This window comes from Rattus norvegicus, chromosome 5, assembly GCF_036323735.1.
Source record: "Rattus norvegicus strain BN/NHsdMcwi chromosome 5, GRCr8, whole genome shotgun sequence".
In the NCBI taxonomy this organism is placed as follows: Eukaryota; Metazoa; Chordata; class Mammalia; order Rodentia; family Muridae; genus Rattus; species Rattus norvegicus.
In genome coordinates this window covers 128,980,671-128,994,351 of record NC_086023.1, presented here as the reverse complement: position 1 = coordinate 128,994,351, position 13,681 = coordinate 128,980,671, and the positions used below count along the sequence as shown (strand labels likewise).

Below are 13,681 nucleotides of genomic sequence, written 5' to 3'. Positions count from 1 at the left end.
GAGTTCCAGGTCAGCAAAGTCTAAATAATGATACCCTAGTTCAAAAAAGCAACCAAACAATAACCTTATACAAATATCACTAAGTAGCTTTAACATAAATAGTTAATATGTAACTACTTGTTATAAGCTAAACACAAGCTTCAATAAATTACATATACAACATTGCCATGGGCTATTATTTCCTATAATCTGTACTTCTTATTGTGTAACTTGCTTGTTTATATTTGTTTTCTAGGAAATAAAGGTAGTTTTTTTTTAAATTAGCCAGATAAAAATTTAATCTATGAAATTTCTGGAAAAAGTATTACTAAGAGTTCTATAAAAATGCCTAGTAGTCATGTATTCATATACTCTATAAATGTTATTAAAGAATCTATAATGTGCTAGGCACAGAGTGACTAAAGCAAAAAGGTTCTCTGTGTTCATGAAATTTTAGCCTACAGTCATTTATTAAATTGAGTTAGTAGGGAAACAGCTAAAAGAAAATCGAAGGGCTGGAAAGATGGCTCAGTGGATAAGAGCACTTGCTGCTTCCAGAGGGGATGAATTAGGTTCCTAGCACACACATGCAGCTCACAACTGCCTTGAACTTTGTTCCAGAAGATCCAAAATGCTTCTGGCCTATGTGAGCACCAGGCATGCACACAGTGCACAGACATATGTACATACAAAACACTCAAACACACAAAATATTTTTTAATTTAAAAGTTAAAAAAAATCCAGGTGTTATGGCATATGCCTTTAATCTCAGCACTCAAGAGGCAGAGGCAGGAGGATCTCTTTGACTTTGAGGCCAGCCTGGTCTTCAGAGTGAGTTCTAGCAGCCAGAGCTACATAGGGAAACCCTGGCTTAAAAAAAAGAGGAGGAAGAAGAGGAGAAGGAGGAAGAGGAGGAGGAGGAGGAGGAGGAAGAGGAGGAAGAGGAGGAGGAGGAGGAGGAGGTTGGGGAGAGGAGAGAAGAAAGGAGAGGAAAAGAGGGAGAGAACAAAAGTCTGAAAAAGAAAAGAGGGGAGCACAGTACTTAGAGAAAGACAGGTGTCATTTGTGTCAGTACACACGTGTCTCTACCTCTTAAACCAGTCTTAACCAGTAGCCCTCAGATTCATCTTAAAACATCATTCTCCTTATGCTACTGTCACTCAAGGAATCCAGAAATTCTGACTTGGCGTTCTCTGCATCAGCTAGCAAATGTCTATCAGTGTCCTCCTCTACTTTCTATTGCTATGATAAACACAACTTGAAAAGGAAAGGGTTTATTTCATCTTGCAGCTTATTATCATGAAGGGAAGTCCAGGCAGGAATCTGGAGGAAGAAAACACAGACCAGGGAAGAACTCTGCTTACTGACTTGCCCCCATGGCTTCAACAGCCTGCTTTCTTATACAACCCAGGACCACCTGCCCAGGGTGGTACTGCCCACAGTGGACTGGATCCTCACACATCAATTATGAATCAAGAAAAGGCCCATAAACTTTCCTACAGGCCAATTTGATGGATGCACTTTCTCAATGGAGTTCCTTCCCTCTTCCCAAAGACCCCAGCTTGCACTAAGTTGGGGGAAAAAAACACCTAACCCGCAAAGCTGATCCCCTTATCAACTTGACAAACAAATACATCAATAAAATGTAACCTTTCCTTTGTTTATCTGTAAGATCTCATGTTAATATAACAATACAAAACATGGTATAACTTTCAAAGTCCCACAGGCTTTAAAATTTTTCTCTTTAAAATATCCAACCTCTCTTTAAAAATCCAAAATCTCAATTGTAAGTCATGGCGTTTATCACAGCAATAGAAAGAGGAGCAGGACACTGATAGAAGTTTGCTAGCTGGGGTTGGGGATTTAGCTCAGTGGTAGAGCGCTTGCCTAGCAAGCGCAAGGCCCTGGGTTCAGTCCCCAGCTCCGAAAAAAAAGAAAAAAGAAAAAAAAGAAGTTTGCTAGCTGATGCAGAGAACACAGAAGATGACAGGTGACAGTTGGCGAATGTCAAGTTACATATTTCTTATTCCAAAAGTTCCCTCTTGGAACCAGGGCAGCTACAATTAAATCACAGCAAAACCAACATCCAGCACTGTAAATTAAACCCTGTAGCTCAGAAGGCATGGTATTCAATCATGATTTCCTGGGCTGTAGTGTGTTTGGGCAGCCCACTTTTCTGACTGTCATTCACAGCACACAAAGGTTATCTCACAGGCTCAGGCTGGCTCCATTCCACAGCTGCTACAGTTCTTGGTAGTAGTCCCATGTTTCACCCATCTCCAATATCCTGGGGTCTCCACTGCAACTGAGGCTGAACCTTCGACCAATGGCCTCCTGGACCTCATCGGGGACTTTGACCTGTCACATGGCGCCAATCCACAACCCTTCAAGCCCTCAAAATATCAAGTGGGATTCTGTAACACACTACTCAGTTTGACTATAAGCTTATGATGAGCAATCTCAGCCATCGGACTACAGTTTCTGGGTACTGACCCTAAGGAAACACTTCCCAGAAGATCTCACCTCAGTGATGGTCTCAGATTAATCACAGCTGATACTTCAGCACCAGCTAACTAGCATCAACTGCCCCACTAAAGCAATGACTTTCCTTCACTGGTTTTTAATCAAAGCTGATTCTTACGCCCCAGCTAACCAAAACCACTGGTTCTTAATTCAAAATATCACACAAATAGCCCCAAGAGAGTCTCTGGGGGACTCTCAAACTTCCCTCTGAAACTTCACAAGCCAGACCCCTATCATCTGCACCTCTCTCGACATTATCATCCAAGATCCCCCAGAACAGCCCATTAATCTCTGGACATACAAAGGCTTTTCCAACCCAAGTTCCAAACACTGCCATGACCCTTTCAAAACATGATCAGGTCTATCACAGCAGTAGTCCACTCTAGTAGACTACTCTGTTCTAGTTTGCTTTCTATTGCTGTAATAATAAACAACGTAACCAAAAACAATTTAAAAGTGGAAAGGGTTTATTTCATGGTACAGCTTACTGTCCATCATGTCCAGCTTACTGTCCAAGGTTAAGCAGGAACCTGAGAGAAGAAACTAAAGCAGGGACAATAGAGAACCACAGCTTACTGGTTTGCCCCCCCTAGGCCTGCTCATGCATACAGCCCAGGGCTACCTGCCCACGGTGAACTGGATCCTCCTGTAACAATCATTAACCTAAAGAAATGCCCCACAGACTTTCCTACAAACATTCTCTCAATAGCAGTTTTCTCCTCTCACAGGACCCTAGTCTGTTAGGCTGACAAAAGATTAAGCAGCACAGCCAATCCTAAGTTCTCTTCATACCTGCCTCTGCTTCCCCTATGTAGTCAGCCACTTAAACACATCGCCATGCCTATAGGGGAGTGAATCGGCTTCCATCACCTGTGTACAGGCTGCAGCTTTTCTTATACTTTCTCCAGCTTACTCACTCCTTCCTCCAAAACCAATATGTCCATAGATACTATGTATCTTGTTATTTCCCAACCATCTGAAGACCATCTTCACCTTCAAACTCTTTAAGCACCATACATGTCATCTCTTCCACTCTGAAACAGTTCTCCCTCTACTCTAGGCAATGCTTTATCCTAAAAGTTCTCATCCCTTCCACTTTAAACTATCTTCTTGGGATAGAGATGGTTCTGCAGTTAAGAGCACTGGCTGCTTATTCCAGAGATCTGAATTCAGTTCCCATTACCCTTGTGGTAGCTCACAACTGCCTGTAACTGCAGTTCCAGATTTGAAGCGGCCTCTGTGGGCACCAGGAATACATGTGGTACACAAATACACATGCAGGCATGCAGGTAAAATACCCATACACATGAAAAATGATTGGTTTAATCTTCTTAGGAGGCTAGGAGTATAGCTCATTTGGTAGTGTTTGTCTGGCACACACAAGGCTATGGGTTTGAGCCCCAGCACTGCATAAACTGGGTGCTGGAGCATACGCCTATAATCCTAGCACTTGAGAGGTAGGGTTAGGAAAATCAGAAGTTCAAAGCCATCTTGGGTTACACACTGAGCTTAGGTAGACAGGTAGGTGGACAAGCAGGCAGACAGGCAGGCAGGCTTTTTAAAATCTTGAAAAACATCTCCCTGGTAACCTCAATTTCATGCTTCCCATTCATAATTAAAGCAGTGCAGCATGGCCAGCCTCTGCCTCCTTATCATTCCTCTGTAATTATTTTCACCAAGAACAATTTCTTAGGTCTCTAAAAGACTTCAATCTTCCGTTACTACAGTATCAAGAAATCAGGATCACTGGCAATGGCTCCCTGCTAACGTGTGCTCTCAGTGGGTCTTCATTAAGGCTTCCTTTTGGTTCCTCCTGACTGTTCAGTTTCTATTTCAATTGCTTAGGATTGTTCTGCTATGTCTCAAGGTCCTGAGCCTTAGGAATATTAACTTGCTCAAGGTCACATAGCTTAGAAACTAAATACACAGAGACTGAAGCGGCCATACTTTACACGTGACAGCCATTGCATCCCATTTCAGAATCTGCTCCCTGACTACCACTTCAGACAACACCGCCCTACATTATGCTCTCTTCTGACCTCTAAGGCCCCAGATATGCACATAGTCCACATACATACATTCAGGCAAACAGTCATACACATGAAATTTAAAAACCCAAACTAAACAAACAAAAATTTTAAGGGGATTAGAGTCAGGTATCAGACCAAGAAATGGAATGTTTCAAAGTTCCTAAACTTTAATATAAATAACTACACAATGATTTGTTTTATAACTGTAAGGAACTATGATTGCACCATTAATCTGTATGCATATATAAAATGAAAATTAATCCCTTACATATTCAATGAAGCACTTATTAAGCATTGGGTATTAGTAAAATATATATATATATATATATATATATATATATATACACACACACACACACACACACACACACAACCTCAGCAAAAAAGCCCATGTTCTTACCATTCAATACAAAGGGAAATGTTCTCTTAATTTTTGATATCTCTGCTTTCTGATGACTTGGATTCATCTATAGTTTCTGCTCCTGAGTGAGCCACCTCACTTCTAAACTAGCAAGTTAGCAGACGTTAGTGTCCTCAATGCAACTATTGTATTGTGCCTTTCTGTTCAGTAGCATGTAACAGTAAACACAATCAGTGCTTTACTTCCTATAATAAGTATACTGAGAACTTACTAAAATAACCAGGCCAGTAGGCTGTCTCAGAAGGTGAAGGGTACATGACCAGCCTGACCAACCTTCTGGGCTGAGATCAACCCCCAGAACCCACAAGATGGAAGGACAGAACCAACTCTGCAAGTTGTCCTCTGGTCTACACACACACACACACACACACACACACACACACACACACACACTGTGGCACATGCACTGCCTTCCCCATCACATACACAAAAATAAATGTGAATATTACTTCTAACAGTGTAAGCAACATTTGGATTAGAAGGGACTACTTTTTCATGTTTGTTTTCCATCCCCCATAGAAACAGAAAGATTAAACAACAAAGTCTTTCATCCTTGTTTGAGTCAACCTAAGCTCCCCAGCATTATGCACTGTTAGAGAAGTATCATCATCCATCTAGAACATCTATTCTAACCAATAACGATTTGAGTAAGATGTTGACTTGTGTGACACCTTTCTAGCCAAAATGGATTCTTTGCATTGTTTCTGTAGAGCTCTGTCCATGATCAGTTACAGGACATAGCCATCAGGTTAAGTGTTTGGAGTATGTGAATGAACACTAGACCTGCTCAGAGGAACAGAGAAAAAGAAAGGGGGGATTAACACTTTCCTGGTATTTAAGCAACCACTTAAAAACTTAATAAGGGCTGGTAAATTTGCTCAGTGGGTAAAACCACTTGCCATCATGCACAACAATCTGAGTTCAATCCCTAGCACTTGTACAGTGACTGGAGAGAACTGACTACTGTAGTTGTCCTGACCTCTCCTCTCTTGCAATTCACATATGTGTGTGTACACATACACACTAAATACTAAGTAAATGTAATCCTGAAGGAGTCCTGGAGGTATTACTAACATTTCAAAAAGGCTAAATACAAATTATATGCAGAGAGAAATAAAATTCTGCAGACTTTTTTTTTTTTTTTTTTGGTTCTTTTTTTCGGAGCTGGGGACCGAACCCAGGGCCTTGCGCTTCCTAGGCAAGCGCTCTACCACTGAGCTAAATCCCCAACCCCAGACTCTTAATAAATGTAAGCTGATGTGTCTTTGACAGCATTATTCCACCACAATATTCCTCTGAACAGGTCTGGTGCTCATTCACATACTCCAAACACTTAACCTGATGGCTATGTCCTGTAACGGATCATGGACAGAGCTCTACAGAAACAATGCAAAGAATCCATTTGGCTAGAAAGGTGTCCTACAAGTCAACATCTATATGCAAGTATTAGAAATGTAATTTAGTTCTAGAAGCTACAGACACTTGATATGTTTGTTTCTGAACACAAAAATTCACAGAAATTAAAGATCTAGTTCTGAAGTTTTCCACTTATTTGAGACAGGGTTTCTCTGCTTAACAGTCCTGGCTGTCCTGGAACTCACTTTGTAGACCAGGCTGTCCTGGATCTCACAGATCCATCCTGCCTACCTCTCTGCCTCTGCCTTCCGAGTGCTAGCATTAAAGGAATGGGCCACTACTGCCCAACTTCACCTTTATTTTAAAGTAACAGAAATTAAAAACAAAAACAAAAAACGTTTTCAAAAGTCAAATTGGAAAAAGATGTGGTGGTGCATGCCTAGAACCACAGCACTCAGAAAGCAGAGGTAGAGCTCTCCCAAGTTTGACTCAACCTAGTCTACATAGTGAGTTCCAATCCAGCAAAAGCTAGCAAGAGTCTGGGTGGGAGTGGGGGAAGGTTGTCAATTTGAAACTTGAATACATAAAAAAAAAGATAAAGGTGGACAAAAAGACCCATGATTTAACAAAGGCCAACACACAAATGTGACAATTTACTCAAAGTAGCTTTTAAACATCTTTGTTGTTGTATTTCTGGGTGTTTGGAGGGGGGAGGCTGTTTTCTGCTTGGTTTTATTTATTTATTTACTTACTTACTTACTTATTTACTTACTTATTTTTGAGACAGGGTTTCTCTGTATAGCCCTAGCTTTCCTGAACTCCCTTTGTAGAGCAGGCTGGCCTCATACTCAGGGATCACCTGCCTCTGCCTCCTAAGAACTAGGATTAAAGCTGTATGTCACCGATACATCAGTTGCATTATCTTTTGTCTTCCTTGTACCACAAGCTAGCCCAGAACTTTATTCAGGTGGGGATTGAGTCACCATTCATTACAGATGATTGGGACACTGGAAGATTAGAAGGGATCTTACAAGTACCCATTCAACCAGCTCAGGTCCAAGTCCTCTCTCATACATTTTTGGAAGAAGCTATCTAGACATTCTATTTATCATTTCCTACTTTATTCTTTAATCTACTTTAACATACATACTTCCATTAGATTTGCTTCCCCTTCCCCAGGTTGTTTTTTGAGCCAGGGTCCTATGTAGCCCAAGCTATATGATCAAGGATGTCTCCTGACTTCTGATTGTCCTTCTCCCACCTCTTCAGCACCTTTATTACCATACTCTATTCTCATTTTAATTTTTTAGTGCAATTTTAAAGATTTATTTATTTATTATATATAAGTACACTGTAGCTATCTTCAGACAGCCCAGAAGAGGACATCAGATCTCATTACAGATGGTTGTGAGCCACCATGTGATTGCTGGGATTGAACTCATGACCTCCGGAAGAGTAGTCAGTGCTCTTAAGCACTGAGCCATCTCTCCAGCCCTGGTTTAAGTTTTTCAAATGTCTGCATCCTCCTACACTGTAAATTTAATCACCTTTGTATATACCACCCTGGATAGTTATTTATTGCAGTATATTTAACCAACGTGCAGAAATGCTAGTTTGGAACCTGATGCGTATGTTTAGTATTTGCAAAAAATAAGGTCAAAGAATATATATCTAAAGCAATCAGAACAGCATCTGACACTTAGCTGTTACTAGGTAACTTTGTATGGACAGGAAAACAAAAACAAACAACAAACAACAAACAACAAACAACAAAACCCCACTAACTCCTGTACTGAAAATTTAACCTGGGAGGCAAAAATCAAACAATGTTGTTACCTCCAACTTGTTCACTTACAGGTTACAACTACATCTTTGACAAGAAAAGTTATCCCTAGTTTATAAAGATACCTTGACCCTGACAATCTGATGAAAATTAAGTTGATCTTGAAGTTGGGGCTATGTCACTGATTTTTGGACCGGAGTGTCAGTTGATTGCAAAATAAAAGTGGGGGAGAGTGGAAAAGATGATCTCTAAAATTCTTTCCTACTTTTAACACACTGCAGGCTTATAATAAATTTGGGCTTAAGACTACTCAGGCTTCTAACTCAGCATGAGTAAGAACCTCATAAAATACCAGCACATACTGCACTGGGTTTTGTGTCAGATGGCTAGTTTCATACAAGCTCCAATACTATCTAGCTGTCTAATTCTGAGTGAGAAAAACTGGGTTTCAATGTCCTCAAGCAGGAAAACAAAGCTGTTAGAAAATAGAAACTGTTTCAAATACAAGATATTTTATGAAACGAAGTAACTCTTAAGTTTATTCAGTCGGGATTGAGTTACCATTCATTACAGATGATTGAAACATTGTATAAGATGGGATTTTACAAGCCTACCATTCATACAACTGAGGCCCAAGATGTCTCTAAGACGTTTTGGAAGCAGTTATCTAGCCATTCTAGTTCTGGCTAGTCACCCATGGTTACAAGCCACTCCATCTTAGCTAGCTGAGAGGTAAAACGGAGTAAAGATTATGAAGAGGATGCTGTAAAGTTCTAATATTAAAGCCACACCATCCTCTTCGTAATCCTCACTCCGTTTTACCTCTCATTTACTTAAGGGACTCATACATTTATGGATTGAGACTGAACAAAAATAACACGCACACATCTCAAATATCCTCTCCACCAAAATTCAGATCGCCAACTGTCAAGCTTTTGTAACAACCAACCTCCTCCCCTTTACCATTCATCCTGTTCTCATGAAAACCTTGGTACTTGCTTTAATGAAAGTAAAAAATAGCCGGGGGTGGTGGCGCACACCTTTAATCCCAGCATTTGAGGGGCAGAGGAGGCAAGCAGATCTCTGAGTTAGAGGCTAGCCTGGTATACTCCAAATTGCCCTGGCCACCTCACCCAAACACACATTTGGGATGAATAGTAGTAACACCCTGTTGCTCCTCCGGGAGACACCGAGACCAGAAGTCACTACAGCACCAACCGAAGCCCGCACCCTGTTCTCCCCAGTCCGAGCCTCCTCCCTCACCGGTACTGCTTGGGATCGCTGGGAGACTTGATGATCTCAGGGTCCCCGACATTACTGAGAGACCGTCCCTCCTCCTCAGATTCATCCGCTCCTAGACGAGCAACCCGGCCGCTCTCGCCCAAGTCCTGTCCATTAGGCTGCAGGTCCGGGCAACTGCAGGTGGACTTCGCCTTGTTTCTGCCAGGCATGGTCAGCGTAGGAAACGGTTTCGCTGATTCTTCGCACAGACCCCGTGCTTCGATTCGTCCCACAGCCGTGAGCTCCCGCCCGGCCTCACACCGCAACTTCCTCCCGGTGGCAAAGACTGCAGCAACCGCGACTCTCCTCAGCATTCACCAGCAAGTCGTAGCGCTGGACATCCCGCTCCCCAGGCCCACCTCCTCCTCCTACTCCTCCAGCCACTCCTCCTCCTCCGCGTCCCAGGGGCGACGGCGGCGGCCGGCGTTGTTGCTGCCCCAGCCGCTGGGGAGGACAGGCCTGAACCCCTCCTCCAACCCGGCCTCGCTCACACCGACTTTCTTCATCCCACCCTCCTGACAGCCGATGACGCTATGGATCCTAGCCAATCACAACGCACAACAGCTGTCACGTTTGCAGAAACAACCAATAGGAGCAGGGAAGGCTAGAGACCAATAGGAATAGGCTGGATTCCTGGCGCACCCAGAGAGCATTTCGAAAACTGACGTGGGCGGGGCGAAGAAAAAGAGGCGGAGGACGACGGGAGAAGTTTTGCCGCGATTGTGACGTGAGTCCGTAGCTGTTTCTGGAAAACCGCGTAGTGCTCGGGGTCTGAGAAAATATTCCCCAGTGGGACGACGCAGAAGCGAGTCGCAATAGTGGATGCTGATCTTCTTCACCCACTTGCAGTGTATTTTTTGCATTCTGTTCTTAAGAGTGACTCAGCGAGTCTCTTTTAAAAACGCAGAACACCGGAAGTCTTCTCTTACCCTATCCTGAGATGGATGCTGTTCTTTTGGGGTCACTAAGCACCGGAAATAACAATTGCACCTTTCCATCCTGTAAGCTGCCAAACCATTGGTGCTTTTCACGCTCCAAATCCAAAAGAGTGCCTAAAATATCGGTTTCAATATGCTCACTCTTGTATGCGATTTTTTTTTAAGCTTCCCCACAGACTGGAGTTGTCCTCAGCCTACCTTTTAAGTTTAGCCAACTTTTACTGAAAAGCAAAAACATGTTAGGCTACTACCCTCAAGATACTTTCCCAAGCTTTTTGGTTTTGTTGTTTGCCAGTGCCTTTGTTGCGACTGGAACAGACACAATATAAAATAAAAAGCGGTTGACCAGATACAATAAAAAGCTGATAGACACCATTGGATGAGATCGTACCATGTGGAAGAAATAAACGAAATGAATATGAATAAACAACAACAAAAAAGACGACACCAGTAGATACATTAGTAGTTATGCCTCTGAACCTCAGTTATGCCATAAACAAAACACAAATATTTGCCGGTGTGGTAGTCTACGTCTTGAGTCTGAGCACTCAGGGAGACAGAAGTTCAAGGCTAGCCTGGTTTACCTACTAAGACCCTGTCTCAAAAATTAAATTAAAAAAATTTTTAATTAATTAAAAATTTAAAAACCCTTGCCTTCTTGAAGTTTCCTTTCTTATGGGAAGAAACAGACCATAAGTGGTACATTCAAAGAAAAATTTAAAAATGCTAAGACTACAGAACAGGATAGGAAAGCCAAGTATTGAGGAGGATAATAGAATTGGGACAGAAGTATTTGGAAAGCATTAACATATTCTAGTTTCAGTACACTTTTAAAGGTTTACCAGTTTTTAAGCAACTCTACTGGAGTCCTCATTCAAAGTAGCTTCCTCTGTACTCTAGTACTTGAGTGGCTGCCCAATACAGAAAACCACCAATAGTAAGTGTTGAATAGATACCTGAAGTGTCAGTCTATGCTTTGTACAGGATTGGTGTATGTGTGCTTTTTTGACTCTCCAACGCAAAAATACCAGAGATAAGAAACCTTCAGCTTCAACTATATATTTTGTTTTCCTAAGGACAAAAATAATTTATACCCTTAACTGCAATTCATTGGGTTTTCCATAGAGTGAAACTTCCACTATTCATTTAACTAAACAAGTGATGTACTGCTGTGTGCCAGAAATTGGGAGTTGTGAACAAAGATTTCCCCTCCCTTTAGAGCTTACAAGAGAGGTAGTGGGAGCTACCAAGTGAGAGTGCTTGATTCAGCAGGACATATACTAAAGTTGGTCCGATACAGAGAACAGCATGGCCCCTGCTCATGAGTGATAGGATAGGCAAATTCATCCATATTTTTCTGAAGTATCCTGGTACCATGATGCCACGCTTTGACATTTCCTGTCTCTTTCCCCCTCTGTCCCCAAGAGCAGACATTAAGGGCTGTGTTAGTCAGGGTTTCTATTCCTGCACGAAACATCACAACCAAGAGGCAAGTTGGGGAGGAAAGGGTTTATTCAGCTTACACTTCCACATTGCTGCTCATCACCAAAGGAAATCAGGACTGAAACTCAAGCAGGGCAGGAAGCAGGAGCTGATGCAGAGGCCATGGAGGGATGTTGCTACTGGCTTGCTTCCCCTGGTTTGCTCAGCTTGCTTTCTTATAGAACCCAAAACTACAAGCCCAGGATGGCACCACCCACAATGGGCCCTCCCACCCTTGATGACTGAGAAAATGCCTTACAGTTGGATCTCCTGAGGGCATTTCCTCAAGCGAGGCTCCTTTCTCTGTGATAACTCCAGCTTGTGTCAAGTTGACACACAAAACCAGCCAGTACAATTAACCCCTTCATGCCTTCACCTGGGTGACTCTTACACATTACCAAGTCCAGCCAAAGCATGAGGTACAACCTTGGCTATCTCTGGAACATAGCTTCTTTGGGCTCTCAGAAAACACTTCCCAGAAGATTTCACTTCAGTGATGCTGGTCTCTTCTTAATCACCACTAATTTCTTAGCTCCAGCTGACCAACATCAATAGTTCTAGTAATGCAAAGGTTTTGCTTCAATAGTTCTGGTATCTTGTTAATCACAGCTGAGTCTTCAGCCCCGGCTAGACTAAACCACAGAACCATCACAATCAAAATAACAACAGCCCTGATAGAGTCTTTAATCTTACCTCTGAAATTTCAGAAGGCAGGCCTCCATCTTCTGCACTGTCCTCAACATTATCTTCTAAGCTATTACAGAACATCCCACAGAGCTCTTTTTTTTTTTTTAAGATTTATTTATTTTTGAGTACACTGCAGCTGTCTTCAGATACACCAGAAGAGGGCATCAGATCCCATTACAGATGGTTGTGAGCCACCATGTGGGTGTTGGGAATTGAACTCAGGACCTCTGGAAGAGCAGTCAGTGCTCTTAACCACTGAGCCATCTCTCCAGCCCTCCCACAGAGCTCTTAACACTCAATGGCTCTTCTAGCCCAAAGTTCCAAAGTCCTACCGTCCTCCCCAAAACATGGTCAGGTTGTCACAGGACACTCTTGGTACCAATTTCTGTATTAGTCAGGGTTCTCTAGTGTCACAGAACTTATGGACAGTCTCTATATAGTAAGAAGGATTATGTCTGGAGTGCAGGAGATCCCTTAGGGCATCTCTTAGTACTACCATGTCCTATGATTAAAGCCAATGGGAAAGTACAACAGCCTAATCCAAGCAGGATGACACAGGGCACAGACCTATCAGGAATGGAGGTATGGGCCACTCCTCCAGGAAAAGCGCAAAGACCTGCTGAGGTGACTGCAGAGGGTGGAGGGAATACAGAATGGGTAGCAGAGGAAGGGAGTTATAAATACCAGCTTAGGCCAAGTAATCAGTTGCAGAAACAAGGATTATGAAGTGACATGAATGTCTCTGTTTTATTTTGTTAAGAACACATTTATCTTTCTTCCAGTTTCTTTAACATCAATTGATATTTAAGTTTCAATGCTAAAAGAGTGTTCTCCAGGGACATTGCCCCATTGTAAGTTTACAAATGCATTTGCAATTGTACGAGGAACAGTTATATCATGGTAAGCATATTCATGACCTTGTTATTGTTTCTTGGGGACATGAGACATTATTTGTGTCAAGTTGACAGGGGGTGGATTGTAGTGGCTATTCCTGGTTGTCAACTTGACTATATCTGGAATGAACCACAATCCAGAATTGGAAAGCTCACCTGTGATCCTGATCTTGAGGCTGGGAGATGCAAGTTTCTGACCTGGATCTTGGCATGGAGATCTTGAGGCATAGTGCTATAAATCCCAGGAGACTAAGGCAAAGAGGTCTGTAAGTTCAAGGTTATCTGTGACAAAGCAAGTCCCAGATCCA

At 42.3% G+C, this 13,681-nt stretch overlaps 1 protein-coding gene and 1 pseudogene across 2 annotated transcripts in view; one reads left to right on the top strand and one right to left on the bottom strand.

Annotated features, from left to right (window-relative positions):
* Nrdc (nardilysin convertase) overlaps positions 1–10,957 on the bottom strand; it is a 64,184-nt gene extending 53,227 nt beyond the window's left edge. Inside the window, exon 1 of one of the 2 annotated variants that reach the window (XM_006238499.5) lies at positions 9,356–10,957. In XM_006238499.5, coding sequence (XP_006238561.1) covers positions 9,356–9,687 — 332 coding nt within the window. In that variant the 5' untranslated portion in view covers positions 9,688–10,957. 2 annotated transcript variants of the gene reach the window in all.
* Positions 10,958–11,567: 610 nt separating this feature from the next.
* On the top strand, positions 11,568–11,668 carry Rnu6-304 (RNA, U6 small nuclear 304; annotated as a pseudogene).
* Positions 11,669–13,681: the final 2,013 nt, after the last annotated feature.